Genomic DNA, 14,217 nt, shown 5'->3' on the forward strand with positions numbered 1-14,217 from the left:
GAGACCCTCCAATAATTCAATCCTTGACATGGATGATGTTAATTATCCCATTGATGTTGTTTATCCCATGGATGATGTTAATTATTGTATCACATTAATACACTTTCCAGGCACGGGATCCACTGACTGCAAACTTTATTCCTCTTGGTTCAGAGACAATACCTTTTATTAGACCAACAGAAATTGCAAAAAAAAGAAAAGAAATAATAATAATAATAATATTAATTATTATTATTATTATTATTATATTTGAAATTGCAATTCCTGTCGGTCTAATAAGAGGTATCATTTCTGAACCAAGAGTTCTGGTTTTTGCATTTCTTTTTGTCTCAGACCCACACAGCTGCCAAATACATCCCTGCATCCAGTTACTGGGGTTCGTCTTCAATTCGGGGCGGCCCCGGCCCCACTCCGGCGCGGGGCAGCTCGGGGGAGTCTGGCTCACCCCCTTGAGCAGACTGACCGCGCCCGGAGCGAAGCTGGTCGCTCCGCTCGAATCCGGCACTTGAGACACGGCCCCTTAGCTCCTTTTCGCCGCCCGCCCAGCCTGGCTCTTGACTGTGCTCCCTCGCTGAAATCCCGCCCCCCCCCCGATCTCTCGCGAGACGCAGAGTGCTCGGGAAGTCTCCCGGCATGCCTTGCTCTTCCTCTTCCCTGGCGCGGCGCTGAGGTAGGTGGGGGTAGCGGCGCTGGGCCTGGTGCAATCCGCCGCGCTGCGGCGCCATCCTGCGGTGGGGGCCGGGGGGGGCGCAGGGCGGCGGCGAGGGGGCGGCCACGGGGTGCTGCCCGCATCGGTATTGCCGCGCCCGAGGCGAGGGGGCGCCGGGGAGATGCGCCTGTGCGCCCCTGGGGGGGGGGGGGTCCGAGGGACCCGGATGTGCCACACTCCCGGCCCCAGCAGGTCGGCAGAACCCAACACCTCTTAAAGGGGAGGGTGAGTTGCCCATTGGACTGCTCTGGACAAGGGTTTGTGAGCGGTGTTGAGCGCATCGCGCCGGGAAAACAGGATGAATTTTCAGGGGAGGGAGGCAGCTGGTGGGTGTGGGCCTGATGGTGCCTGAGGCTAACTGAACCTCTCCGTGTTTCTGCAGCTAAGCTCTGACAATGGTGCGCTACTCGCTGGATCCGGAGAACCCCACCAAGTGTGAGTGTGCGGTGGGGGCGCAGAGAATGGGGCAAGGCTGTTTGGGGGCGGCAGGTGACGGGCGAGGAGCGATGCTCAGGAGTTGCAGCAGGGGAAGCAGGTTGGGTGTGATGACAAGCTGTTTCGCTGGGAGGGTGGTGAAACACTGAATGTAAACAGAACGAGGAGTAACAAACGGCCTGACGTTGCAGCAAGAGAAGCTTAAGTTGGATATTAGGAGCACATTTCTCTCTAGGAGGGTAGTAAAACACATGAACGAGGTTACCACAGAGGTGGTGGGAGCTTCATCCTTGGAGGTTTTTAAGGCCTAGCTTGACAAAGCTTTGGCTGGGATGATCTAGTTGGGGCTGCTTTGAGAAGGGGAGGGGACTCAAGCTCCTGAGGTCCCTTCCAGCCCTCGCTTCTTGTGATTCGGCACCAGTAGACTGGTTCCAGTGCAGGTCACATTGCAACCATTCACCTTTTGTCTCCGCAGCCTGCAAGTCCAGGGGCTCCAACCTCCGGGTCCACTTTAAGGTACGTGCAGCATGTTTGGCAGTTTTCTGAAAGCAAATGGACTAACAACTACAGTGAAATGTGTTGGGTGAGTCCTTCCTGCCTGAAAAAAAGCTGTGGGGCTGCAGTGATGACTTTCTTAGGACACCTTTGGATTCATCATGAAAACAGCTGAATTCTGAGCAGCCCATTTCTCCCATCAATCCCATTTTCTTCCTGTGCCGCTTAGAAAAATCTAGGAGCTTTAATTGGTTTGTTGTCGTTGTATGACAAAAATTTGGGATTTGGATACTGTTACACCATTTTACAGACAGAAATAGAAATTTAATTCTTGAATTTATTTTCCAAAGTTTGGCAATGTGAATTTCTTTTTCTGCTTGTATCCTGATACGGATTTGAGATCAGCGTGGCTTTTTTCCTTGTTCCCTTATTTTTCTATGTATCACTTTTAATACGGCTGTAGGAATCACTTTTTTATCATGAACATTTTTTTCTGGCTACTTCCTTCTGAAGTAGTTAATGAAAAACGTGATGTGCCTGAGCTACCTGAATGTTCTTTATCTGTTATGTTTAACATCACCAAAACCTGTCTTAATATTAGTGTTTAATGCTTTGGCAAGTATATTCAAATGATTAGTGGATTTGAATTTAACTGTTTGAAAATTCCTGCCTCTGAGATGAAACCAAGAGCACAGTCATAGTGGAATCACAAAACTGCTATTTGGAATGGGCATGGAGACTCCTGAATTGAGAGAATGTAATTTTCATGAGACGGATCAGAATTAAGGAATTCTTTGCAGAGAGAAGAGAATGAGTCACTAAACTGTACTAAATTTCATTAAAACTTTACCAAAACTGCACTAAAAACAAAACCCAAAATTAATCTCCCTGACTTGGCTTCTTTTAAACTGTTTCTGCAATAATGTAGCAGGAGTAGTAAGATTGGATTAATCACCTCCTTTCTTTTATAAACTGGGAAAGAAGGAAGACGTTTTATTTTTATAGAGAAATTAGGGGTACAGAGAGGAGAGACTTGTATGTGTTCATGTAAATGCATACTTTAATTTGTCAGTAGGGAAGAGCTTTTGGAGAAACGTATTAATGTACTGTGCTTTGCTTTGTCAGAACACTCGGGAAACTGCCCAAGCTATCAAGGGCATGCATATCCGGAAAGCCACCAAGTACTTGAAGGATGTGACCCTAAAGAAGCAGTGTGTTCCTTTCCGTCGGTACAACGGTGGAGTTGGTAGATGTGCCCAGGTGAGGTCTGAGATTTGAAATTTGAAGGTTTGCTTTTGAGCAAAAGCTTATCTAGAAAACATGTGTGCCACAATGGCATAAGCAAGCTCTGTGGGACAGAGCAGACTGGGGAGGGGACAAGCAGCAGGGTGGCTAACATGGCAGGGAGCAGAAAAAAGAACAAGATAGAGCAGGGGTGGGCAATGGCTAGCTCACAGGCTGGATCGAGACTGCGGCAGACTCCATTTCCCAGCAGCCCCTGTGGTGGTGGCGGTTTCTGCCTACTGCCACTGGTCCCGGCCTCACTGCCCAACACTCCTGCAATGGCTGAGACTCCACAGGGCAGATTGCCTCTGCCCAGGCCCCACCCTGTGGTGTCAGGACTGCAAGATCCTGGCCCCAGGGGCCACCTTCCCAGCTGGCTGCCCTGCTCACACAGCTCCTGACCAGTCTCCATGGAGACCTGGGAAGCATGGAGCCATGATAGCTGTGCAGGCAGGAGCTGCTGGGAAACGGATTCTGGCCACTGGCCAGATCCACCATTTTGCCCACTCATGAGAGAGCAAGGGAAGGAGGTCAGAGTGTGGAGTCAGGGAGGGTGTGGGGCTAATTTGTGGCATGCCTACCAGAAAGGTTGGCTCCCATTGATGTAGAAGATGAAGACTTGATTGTATTTTGGGTATTCAGCTATGGTGAAGAGAGGAATTGCTGCATTGAATTTTAAGTGAGAAGTAAGTGAGAGCATGTGGGCAGAAACATTATGCCAATACTAAATTGTAACAGTACAAGCTGTTTGACTATAGCTGTTAAGTTTGTTTGCTCCTGTACTGGTCTAAATGGAGCTAAAGAGCTATATAACTTTAAACCTGTTTTGTTCAGGTGCAGAGTTACAGAGGTTTAGTTCACTTATTCTGGTGAAGAAGCAGACAGACTTAACTGTAAATCAGAGTAGGTAATGCTGCTCCCAAATAGCAAGTCCTCCTTTCTTTTTTAAGATTGTTTAATGTTACAGCTGTCCACAGACTAAGCTCATTCCTATCTTAAAAATGTAAGCTACAGCATGATTTAACATAGTTGGCAGCTTCTGCTTATGCTGTCTAGGGCACCAGTAATCATTGCTGACTTTGAGCACTTCAACTGTGCAGAAGGTACGTTTTAAATGAATTCTAGTTATTTTGGTGTATTAAGTGAATTCAGGCAGGATTTTGTGTAAAATTAGAATAGTGTGTATGGTCAGTTGTGGTTGCTGTGATGACTTTCTTAGGACACCTTTGGATTAACCATGAAAAGAACTTTCGAGTTCTGAGCAACCTTTATTAAAAGATGGACAATTGTTTTTGTTTTAAGTAAAACTACAACTAATCTGAATCTTAATCTTGCAGGCCAAGCAGTGGGGCTGGACACAGGGCCGTTGGCCTAAAAAAAGCGCTGAGTTCTTACTGCACATGCTCAAGAACGCCGAGAGTAATGCTGAGCTTAAAGTAAGCAAAGAATACAAATCGACCAGTAGAGCCAGTTCAGTATCTTGGGATACCAGTAGTCCTGAACTGAGAACTAAAAACCAAAGGTGACATTACTTACTTTATACAGAGAGGGAGAGCTTGCAGCACTCTGGTCTGGATTTGGGGTTTTGGTTTGTCATTGTCTGCTGCACAAATTGTTGGGAACAAAACATAAGGAAGGCTTAGAACTTAAACACAGTTTATGCACTAAATTAGCAACTTGCATGCTTACAGTGTGTGGCAGAGAGGAGTTTTGAAACTTACAGAATTAAGGATATACTCTTACTAATTTGTAGCTTAGTTTTAAAATATGCTTAGTACTGAATTGTAGTTATTTTTGATGGCAGTGATGACTATCTTAGGACACCTTTGGAATAATCATGAAACAAACTATTTTCTGAGCCATCAGTATTTTAAAATTTTAGATTGTACCTTTTTGAGAAAAATGCTTAAGGTCTTACAAAGCTTTTTAGCTAGATAAAGTGTAACGGTATTTGATATTTAGTTTTGAGTTTTTGTTTCCACATACTGGTTTTTAGTGTTTGTCTCCTTTTGGTATAAGGCTGTTTGGTTTATAGACAAAAACAGACCTTGTGTGAATTAATTACATGTTTGTTTTGTATTTCTTTCAGGGTCTTGATGTGGATTCTTTGGTAATCGAGCACATCCAGGTGAACAAGGCCCCTAAAATGCGCAGACGTACCTACAGGGCCCATGGTCGGATCAACCCCTACATGAGTTCCCCCTGTCACATTGAGATGATCCTCACTGAGAAGGAGCAGATTGTTCCTAAACCGGAAGAGGAAGTTGCACAAAAGAAAAAGGTTAGAAAAATTTAGTAGTGAAACTCTTGGCCACTTAATTTCAGATTTAACTCTAAATTTGGCCAGAACTCTTGTCAGTGTGTTTAAAAAATCTGAGGCTTTTTAAATTGTTTTTCAAATCATGTGGTTGCTGGGTCATCTTAGGATACACCTTTGGGAATAATCATGAAAGCAAAATACCTGCTGAGCGGCCTTAATGCTTGTGTGCAGGGTATGGAAGAACCGCCTTGAAAACTAGTGAAAAGATAGTTTCAGCTTGTTTCCCAGTTTCTGGTTTAGGGCAAGGAATGTTCCTAAATAACTGAATTCGTACACACACTGAGTCTGTGGGAAGATGTCCACACATGGAGTTGTTCAGGAATAGTTGTGTATTGCTCTCACAGTTTCCCTTATTCTGAAAGGATTTTCAAGTGTAGACGAGCCCTGAGAAACTTAATAAAGAGTAGAAACTTAGTGGATTAAGTCATTTGAATTTAAGTAACCATCTGATTTCTAGTAGGACTTCTGATATTTCATGCTTCTGTTGCAAATTTTACAGGTGAAACTAATTCCTTTGTAAGTGCTTGACGCCACACAAGTGCAACACCAGATTCTGAAGCTAGTCAAAATTCAGCTATGCTTTATCAGTAGGGTAGCTATGAAAATTATTGAAGGTGTGCTGCATACTTGGCAGATTGCTCTCCCATCCTACCTGCTGAACCAGAAGCAGTGTGGGTGCATTTGCACAGGACTGTGGGTAGGCAAATTAGTCTACTGCAGAAATGGGCTACATTGCTTCTACTTCAGGTGGATAAAGCATGCATAGTAAGCATGACACACTTGAATGGACTGCCACCTGGGATGATAAGCTTTGCAGTGCAGGTATGCCTTAAGTTTCTTGGAGGTAATAGGGGAATTTTCCATATTCAGGATCACCGGTAAGAACTTGTCAGTGGTAGTAATCCCTCCTTCCCTAAAAGAAAAGTGACTTTGAGCAAATGCTGTGAGAATCACTAGGCATTATCTCCCTGTTCTGTGTAGACTTTCACTCCTAACACTTTCTTTTTTTTTTTTTCAGATATCCCAGAAGAAGCTGAAGAAGCAGAAGCTTATGGCTCGGGAGTAAATCTGATGAAACAGATGTATATAAATAAAAAGAAAAAGTCTGATTGTGTGTGCATTTATTTTTAAAAATTCTTTTAAGAGTTTTGCTTGTTAAATGTTAAAAAAAAATAAGCATGCCTAACAGTTTATTCTTTTCAAAGATTTTATTATGCTATTGGGCAGTGGTCTGCAACCTTTAAAGCAGGGAGGGGAACATCTGGCCTGTGGGCCTGATCTGATCAGCCAGGGACTCCATTTCCCAGCCATCCCTGCCTGCATGGCTTGTGCCAGTCTTCATGGAGACCTCAGTCTCACCAGCAGCAGGGCAGCACGAGGGGCTGCTCTGGACCTGCTGGGAATGTGGGCAGCTTGCTCTGGAGCCATGATCTGTAACATGCATGGTCTGGGCAGGGCCACGCATGCAGGAGATTGTGGCTCTGCATCAGCTCCTTGCAGTCCTCTGCATGTGTGCCCCTGCCCAGAGTGTGGAGGCCACAGGGCGGCTCTGGAGCAAGCTGCCTGTTTCGAGCAGCCACCTTCACTGCTCTGTTGCATGCGCTACAGGTGAGGCTGAGGTCTCCGTGAAGACCAGCACAAGCCATGCAGGCAGGGGCTGCTGGGAAATGGAGTCCCCAGCCAACCGGGGGCCCAGAGGTTCCACATTCCTGCTTTAAAGCATCACCCAGTTAGGTCAGAAGGTGGGCATTAGGACCAAGTTCCCTTTTTCTCAGGGCATGGGGAGAGTGACTGCCATGTAAGACACCCCCACCCCCACGCTGCTGAATTGTTACTCCCTTGAATGTTGCTGAATGAACAGAAGCCCCAGGTCCAAGGGCTGCATGAAACGGCTCCATGGGCTATAGGTTGCCAACCTGCCATTGCGGATTCCTAAAGCACACTCCTTCCTCTAACATCCTTGTCACAAACAGTTTAAATTTGCAACCACTTTAGTTGGAAATAATCTGTAAAGCCTTGAAATTGACAGTAAGGGTAAGACATAAAAAAGTTTCAATAAATTCAGTTGGTAAATTTTTTTTCTTTGCACTTCAGTATGTTTATTTGAGAGAAATGTCATCACCTTTCAACACTCAACAACATTCCATTTATTCATGTTTAGTTATTGAATTGTAGAAAGTAAGGGTTGGAAAAGACCTCAGGAGGTCATCTAGTCCAGTGGTTCTGGGTTTTTTTTGTACCAGGACCCATCTGTAAAAGCCAATGGCCAGTTCAGACCCAGTGCCCCTTGTTCCTGATCTGCTACTCCCTGCCCTTAGGCCCCAGCCCCGCTCTGTGCGGGGCCAGGGGATGGGGAGGGGGGAAGCAGCCAGTTTCCCCCATTTTTCTTCTTTAAAGATAATCTATTTTTAAAGTTTGTTCATGACCCTTTCATATATTCTTGTGACCTACTTTTGGGTCACAACCTGTGGGTTAAGAAATGCTGATCCAACCCTCTGCTCAAAGCAGGACCATTCCTAAATAGATCATCCCAGCCAAAGCTTTGTCTAGCCAGGTCTGAACAACTTCCAAGGGTGGAGATTGCACCACCTCTCTGGGTAGCCTGTTCCAGTGTTTTACCGCCCTCCTGGTGAGAAAGTTCTTCTTAATATCTAACCTAAACTTCCCTTGTTGTAACTTAAGGCCATTGCTCCTTGTTCTGTCACCTGCCCCCACTGAGAACAGCCCAGCTCCATCCCCCTTGAAACCCCCTGGAGGTAGTTGAAGGCTCCTAATCATTCTTCTCAATCATTCCCTGGACTAAATAGGCCCAGCTCTTTCAGCCTCTCCTTATTGATTAACATCAATTATGTTAATTGATGATGGACAAATAATGTCTATGAGAACCAGCTGGTCTCTGGGATGCTGAATAGGTCATTTCTTTTGTGCTTTAGGATAGCGGTACCCCATGTGCAGCAATGGTGATGTGAGCCTCTCGCTGCCGTAGCACTTCTTTTTGTCTGCGATAAATGCTGGCCGAAGCGCAGAACAGAGGACGAGCCCTAGAAACAGCCGCGCAGCTGCTCTTTGTGCAGACAGCGGAGTTCGTTTAAACAGCATTTTAACTTTGCCTGAGCTTCACCTGTGTTTTCCTGCAAAATGCAACCGCGACAAGTGTGGCAAAACAGGGTTTTGCCATTTGTCTCGGAAAGCAAGCAAACGAGCGTCTCTGGCTCCGGTGCGATGGGCACGCAGAGCCCGCACAGGGGGCTCAGCCGGCCTCCCCTCGGGCGTCAATGGAAGAGCTGCCAGTTACGGGGCCAGATCCTAGGTCCCTCTTGCCCCTGCCTCAGTCCCTCGGCCACCAAGGAAACCGAGCGCCAGGCCCCGCCGTGCTTTGCAGGGGGAGGAAAAAGGCGCGAAGTCCTGTCCAATTCCAACCCTGGAGCCACCTCCGTTTCCAACGCGCTCCCCCACAAATGCAAGCTGGACAGAAACCTCCCACCGACGCGAGCGTTGCCTACAGCCGCCTGGCTCCCGGCAGCGGCATCCCCATACAGCGTCGTGGTGTGACCCGCATCGCTGCGCGCGCGGCCGATCTCCATGTCTCGCACGCGGCACGTGTGTGAGCGCGGCCGGGCCGGGAACCACCCCGGAAGCCCCGCCCCCACCCGCGCCAGCCCCGGCCTCTGGCGTCAGGCGGCGGCGGAGAGGGGGGCACCCCGCCCCACGCAGCACGTGACCCGCGGGCCTCGCTTTCCCATTGGTGCCCAGGCTGCGCTCCCTGACCCGGAAGTGAAGCCGTGGTTTCCGGAAGTGAAGAGGTGGCTTCCGGTGCAAGCGGGCGTCGGTGGCTGAGGTGAGATGGCGCGTCGGGGCTCAGTTCTGTCAGCCTCGGCCGCCGCCGCCGCCGCTCGGTGGGCAGCCCAGCCCAGCTCGAGCCGGGAGGTGGCGGCCGTGGCCGGGTGGTGTTTAGACCCTATAGATCCCATAGACCTCAGACCCTGTAGACTCCATAGACCCTGGGGCTGGAAGGACCTGGCGAGATCATCGGTCCAGCCCCCCGCCCACGCGGCCGGTGAACGGACCTTCTCCCAGTTCCTGGTGCGCTCCCCCATGTACTCACAGGCTGCCACCAAGGCCCCCCCAGCCATCACTTCTCCAGGCTGGAGAGTCCCACGCCCCTCGGGCATTTCTCCGTGTTGAATGTCATTGGGCTTTGATCCGCCCATCTTGTGAGCCTGTCAAGGTCGGCCTGAGTTGCCAGCCTGTCCTGTAGCATGAGAAGTGCAGCCGGCACCTGGGCGGGAGGCTCTGGAGGGAGGAGGTGGAGAGGAGGGCGCGTGCCGGGGTCTCGCCCTGTTGGCGGTGTCTGTAAAACACGCCGGATACGCGCCTGTGGCAACAGCTCCACGGTGCAGCTGCTGCTGGTGCGACACGGGAGCTTGGGCAAAGGGGCCTGTGGTCTGACCCAGTCAGTGGCAGGGCTTATTAATAGGTCAAAGGTGAAATCGGTCATAACCTTAACCCCAGACTGAGGCAGAGGCAGCTGCCAAGCAAGCGGGTGCAATACTGTCATGGAGCCCCCTGCCATGTCTTTGCTGAATATCTTAAGACCTTCCAGCTAACCAACTCAGCAGTGCTGCTGGGCTTCGTATTGGGGAAGCTGTGCTGTATGGGAGATGTTGCCCTGGTTTTCAGACACCTGCCTTGGGGACGCCCGAGTTCTCTGTTGCTCAGCTGGAGACGCCGCCAGCCTCGGCATCGGAGGTGCTGAGCCCTCCCAGCTTTATTTGATGTCAGGAAGACTTGCTGGCACCTAGCACCTTAATCTGGCTTAAATTGGTTACAAGAATATTTCAAAGATTTTTAATCGTGGTTAAAGGAAGAATCCAAATGAAATACTATACCCTCGAGCATTTTTGTGCTGTACAGAGTTGACTGAGGAGGCTTTTCCCTGTTTCTCTTTCAGGCCACCACTAAAAGGCCTTACATTCAGCAAATATTTCTTTTCCAGAGAGAACTTCTCACTCAATTTCAGCTTTGCAATTACAGAACAAAACAACAAGGTTTAGCCTGAAAACGTTGTCGAAGCATCGGGAATATCAACCCGGGGCTTTCAGCAAAATGGAGGGAGCCTTGTTTGCTGTGACAGAAGCCCCCTCGTAATTGAATGGCGGGACTGAGTTCCTTGAAGTTTTAACATAGCTTTCCTCTGTCAACCGTGTTAAGCTATGTGTTAAAAACAACAAACAAACTAATTTCTCTTTCTGCTGCTCAACCTTCACTTACTTATTAGTCTATTGTATACCATTTTCCATCATCCTAAATTTTTTCTCTTGTATCAACAGCTTCTGTTGTCAGATCAAGAAGAGCCATGGTGTGCATTCCTTGCATTGTCATTCCAATTCTTCTCTGGGTCTACAAGAAGTTTCTTGAGCCATATATCTACCCTATAATTTCACCTTTCATTAAGCGCTTATGGCCCAGGAGAGCAGCACAGGAAACAATGACCACAAAACAAGGTCACGGTGACAGTACTGCAACTGTAGCTACAAAAAGAGACCAGAAGGATGATTCTGGGCCTTATAAGGTAAGATATGTTGGAAGAGGGTCATAGCTAGGGACCTACCAAATTTATGGCAGAAGTAGAATGCATGTCAGCTCCTTTAATTTGCATGTTTCCCCACACGCGCCTCACCTCTTCCTCCCCTCCCCTTGCCCGCTGATTAGTGGAGGACCCCATCACTCCCTCCTGATCAGCAGGGAAGATAAAATCTCAGTTTTAAACACGGTGCCTTTTTTGCCTCCCTGCCCATCAGCTGCAAACAGCAGGGCTGTCTGAGGCCAATTGGCAGTAGAAGGCAAAAACAGGGCCATGTTTAAAACTGCAGTTTTTGCCTCTCTGCTGAACAGGAGTGAGCCACAAGTAGGACCCCTCTACCAATCAGCCAGGCAGGACAGGGGGAACCTGCAAAATTAAAGGAGCCACAGTTCACTTCACTTCTGCCAGGAATTCGGTAGGTCCTTAGTCATAGCTAAACAAGGAAGCCCCCACTAGAGCTAGCTGCGGTAATCCAAACTGATAGTCATAAAGGGTGCAGACGGAAGTGCAGCTCCCAGCTGTAACTCAGAACAATTTGTTCAAACTGCTCTGAGTTACAACATTTGCCCAGACCAAACAGAAGTTCACTGTTGGTTCCAGCGAGGAGGGGAATCTAGCAGTGGGCTGGGAGCCTGCAGCCAGGTTCCTGTAGCAAGGGCCATGGCTGTCTGCCAGTGCTCGCTGTTTTCTGAATGGGAGTGGGGAACAGCAGCAAAGAGCTCATTCTTGGGGCTCCCCAGCTGGTGCTGAAGGGTGGGGTGGGTTATTTGGAGCCTTCACCCCCACCTCAGGGTGGGGAAAGGGGGGGCTTCAATATACCTGCCCTACCCTCCAGGAGGGGCTGAAAACCCCTCAGACTGAATTTTCTTCTCCCTTTCCCCTGACTCCCTTTCTAAAAGCAGCACCAGTCTAGGATCTCCATGGACAGGTTAGAGAAGACACTATATTTTGAAACATTTTCATCTGATACCTCATGCAATGAAGGGTCAGATTTTCACCTTTTTTGAAGCTCTCTGCAGCCTGGCATGTGTTTGGTCACAGCTATAAACTGCTTCCTGTAGCCAGATCAGGTGAAAATTGTCACTTCTGTCTACAGCCAAAGGTGCGGCGGGTTTTGGGAGTTAAATTTATACGTGAAAGAAAAGGTCGTAAATGCTTAACCAGGTACAGATTTCGCAAATTGAAAAAGTAAATTTCCCCTGTCTGAGCTCTGTGATTTTTGGGGAGGAAACAAATATCTTCAAGAGATGTTACTTCTATTCCACTTCTGTTTGCTGAAGATTCTATTAGTGGAAGAGTGAGATCTTAGATGACCATCTCATACAGGGGTGTCAAATTCATCTGGCCTTACCTGCAGGCCAGATTGTGTGCATAGACCTCCACATGCTAGATCCAGTGTATGTGGTGCCCACTGCAGCTGGTCCAGATGTGGTGGGAAGGAGCCCATCATTTTAGGCAATTGGCTGCAACTGTGGGAATAAGCTGCTGTGCCTGGCTTCTTCCCACAGTGCTGATGGGGCTCCAATGCTGCTGCTTTCACTCAACGCTTGGCAGCCAGGTGGGCACTGGATCCCCAGCAGCACGGGTATTGTGGGTGCTTAGCTGCTGCCTCAGAAACAAGCTGTAATGCCAGGCTTGTTCCTGCAGTGCTGCTGGTGGCTCCAGCACCATGGCTGTTGCATGAGCACTTGGCTGCTGCCATAGGAAAGTTCCTCCATCCCAGCCAGGGACAGGGTAAAGTCAGCGGGCTGAGTGATAGCTCTGTGGACTGGATGAGGGCCATGTTTGACACACCTGCTTTAATGCATGAAGCAGAATAGGATAGAATTAAATTACCTTACCTGGTTCTGCTGGTGGTAATGAGTAAGAATGTCAGTGCAGTTCAGCTGTTTTCATGGTTATCATTCTCATCAAAATCACACTACGCTAGCCAAAAAAATTTGTGTATGTTCTTCTGTACTCTTTTCCCCTACCATTTTATTGTGTTACCTTTTAAATAATTGCTTTTGACTGCAGTAGCTACCAATGTAAACTTCTCTTGGATTACGGTAGATGTTCCGAAGCTGTCTCTGAATATGTTTCTCCCCAACTAAAATTGCATTCTAAATTTGATTTTTGCCTTTAATCTCATGATTGAAAGATTTATCTCCTGTCTTGTATTTTTATTTTCAGTTTGAAAGCAATGGTGTTGCAAATGGAGTCACTGCAAAGGGACCAGCAGAGGTTTTTGACAAGAAGAATGACTAAAGGATTTTACTCCTTCCTATACAATATGAACTGGTGATACTGCTCTTGGAGATTTTTTTTTTTTTTTTGCACTTTAATCTAGATGGAAGAGAGATGAGTAGTACAGAAGTGTCCTCTGCCACTAAAAGGAGTATTTAGCAGGTTCCTATTTAAAATGTTTGAGAAATTTTTAAAAATATTTATTCCTTACTGCATTTTTCCCACTGAAATTCTTCCCATGTGTGCACTTCAGGTGACAGCTAGATTCTAGGCAAAAATTTTTTTTTTTTAATGAATAAATGCAGCTTTGCACTGTAGATATCAGATATATACATAGTTGCCTTAGGATATATCCAGAATCCATCATTTTATACAACCTCCTGAATCCTGCATTCAGTTTAATCTCATTGTTTTATTCTGTATTGGCTTCAAGTGTTGGATTATATCTGCTATAGTTTGGAACTTATCTCCAAGGAGGTGTTCTAGCTCTTCACTTTAGGAACTAAAGGACTCCCTGCCTTTACTAAAGATTTATGAATTATGGATACAGGTAGCTTTTTTTGGAAAATCACCAAGGAGTTAGAGGATGTGCCGTGTATGCAGGCTTTTCTTAGCTTACTACAAACAAAAAAAAGGTCCTGATTCTTCGCTTTATTTATTCAGCATTGAGAGATTGCACACTTCTGTTCTAAAGAGGAATGGCAGGGACATAGCATGAAAGGACTATTACTTCATGTGTCAGCTGAAGCAGTTCAAAATTGTACCATTCCATGTAATACTTTAAATTATTCCAGATGAAATCAGTTTAACCTGCTTGTTTAACTTATACATTGAAATAAAATGTTTTAAAATACCGGTTTGTTTCTCATAAGAGTATTTCTAGTTTCTATTTTTTTTTTTTTATACATGTAGTTTCAGAATAGGAAACAGCTGAGGCATGTAGACAAGGTATCAAGCATGAGGAACAACATAAAACTGTTGTTTTTTTCCTGTCTTAGCTTGCTGTCAGATTTGGGAAGACACCCTCCTGTTGTCTTTTGCTCTTCAATCTACCTGTGGAATTGGATGCTTCTTTTGGCTCAGTAGGGAATAGGAGATAAGGTTTTATATATATATAGTATAGTGGTAACAAAAAAACCCAGTTTGAACACTGCATTATTACTA

At 46.8% G+C, this 14,217-nt stretch overlaps 2 protein-coding genes and 3 non-coding genes across 5 annotated transcripts; all 5 read left to right on the forward strand.

Moving 5' to 3' along the window:
- Positions 1–622: 622 nt before the first annotated feature.
- On the forward strand, positions 623–6,352 carry RPL17 (ribosomal protein L17). The gene is made up of 7 exons (XM_014593956.3): positions 623–670; positions 1,092–1,144; positions 1,620–1,660; positions 2,765–2,899; positions 4,261–4,359; positions 5,013–5,204; positions 6,262–6,352. The coding sequence occupies exons 2-7, from the start codon at positions 1,105–1,107 to the stop codon at positions 6,307–6,309; spliced, it is 555 nt and encodes a 184-aa protein (XP_014449442.1). The 5' UTR covers positions 623–670; positions 1,092–1,104; the 3' UTR covers positions 6,310–6,352.
- On the forward strand, positions 1,762–1,826 carry LOC132249695 (small nucleolar RNA SNORD58). The gene has a single exon (XR_009461261.1). It is a non-coding gene; the product is annotated as a small nucleolar RNA SNORD58 (small nucleolar RNA).
- On the forward strand, positions 4,122–4,189 carry LOC132249694 (small nucleolar RNA SNORD58). The gene has a single exon (XR_009461260.1). It is a non-coding gene; the product is annotated as a small nucleolar RNA SNORD58 (small nucleolar RNA).
- LOC132249693 (small nucleolar RNA SNORD58) lies at positions 4,722–4,786 on the forward strand. The gene has a single exon (XR_009461259.1). It is a non-coding gene; the product is annotated as a small nucleolar RNA SNORD58 (small nucleolar RNA).
- Positions 6,353–8,989: 2,637 nt separating the features above from the next.
- Positions 8,990–13,906, forward strand: C3H18orf32 (chromosome 3 C18orf32 homolog). The gene is made up of 3 exons (XM_006265563.4): positions 8,990–9,081; positions 10,574–10,815; positions 13,000–13,906. Exons 2-3 carry the CDS (start codon positions 10,600–10,602, stop codon positions 13,072–13,074), a joined length of 291 nt encoding a protein of 96 aa, XP_006265625.2. The 5' UTR covers positions 8,990–9,081; positions 10,574–10,599; the 3' UTR covers positions 13,075–13,906.
- The last annotated feature ends 311 nt before the right edge of the window (positions 13,907–14,217 follow it).

This window comes from Alligator mississippiensis, chromosome 3 (assembly GCF_030867095.1).
Source record: "Alligator mississippiensis isolate rAllMis1 chromosome 3, rAllMis1, whole genome shotgun sequence".
Classification (NCBI taxonomy): Eukaryota; Metazoa; Chordata; order Crocodylia; family Alligatoridae; genus Alligator; species Alligator mississippiensis.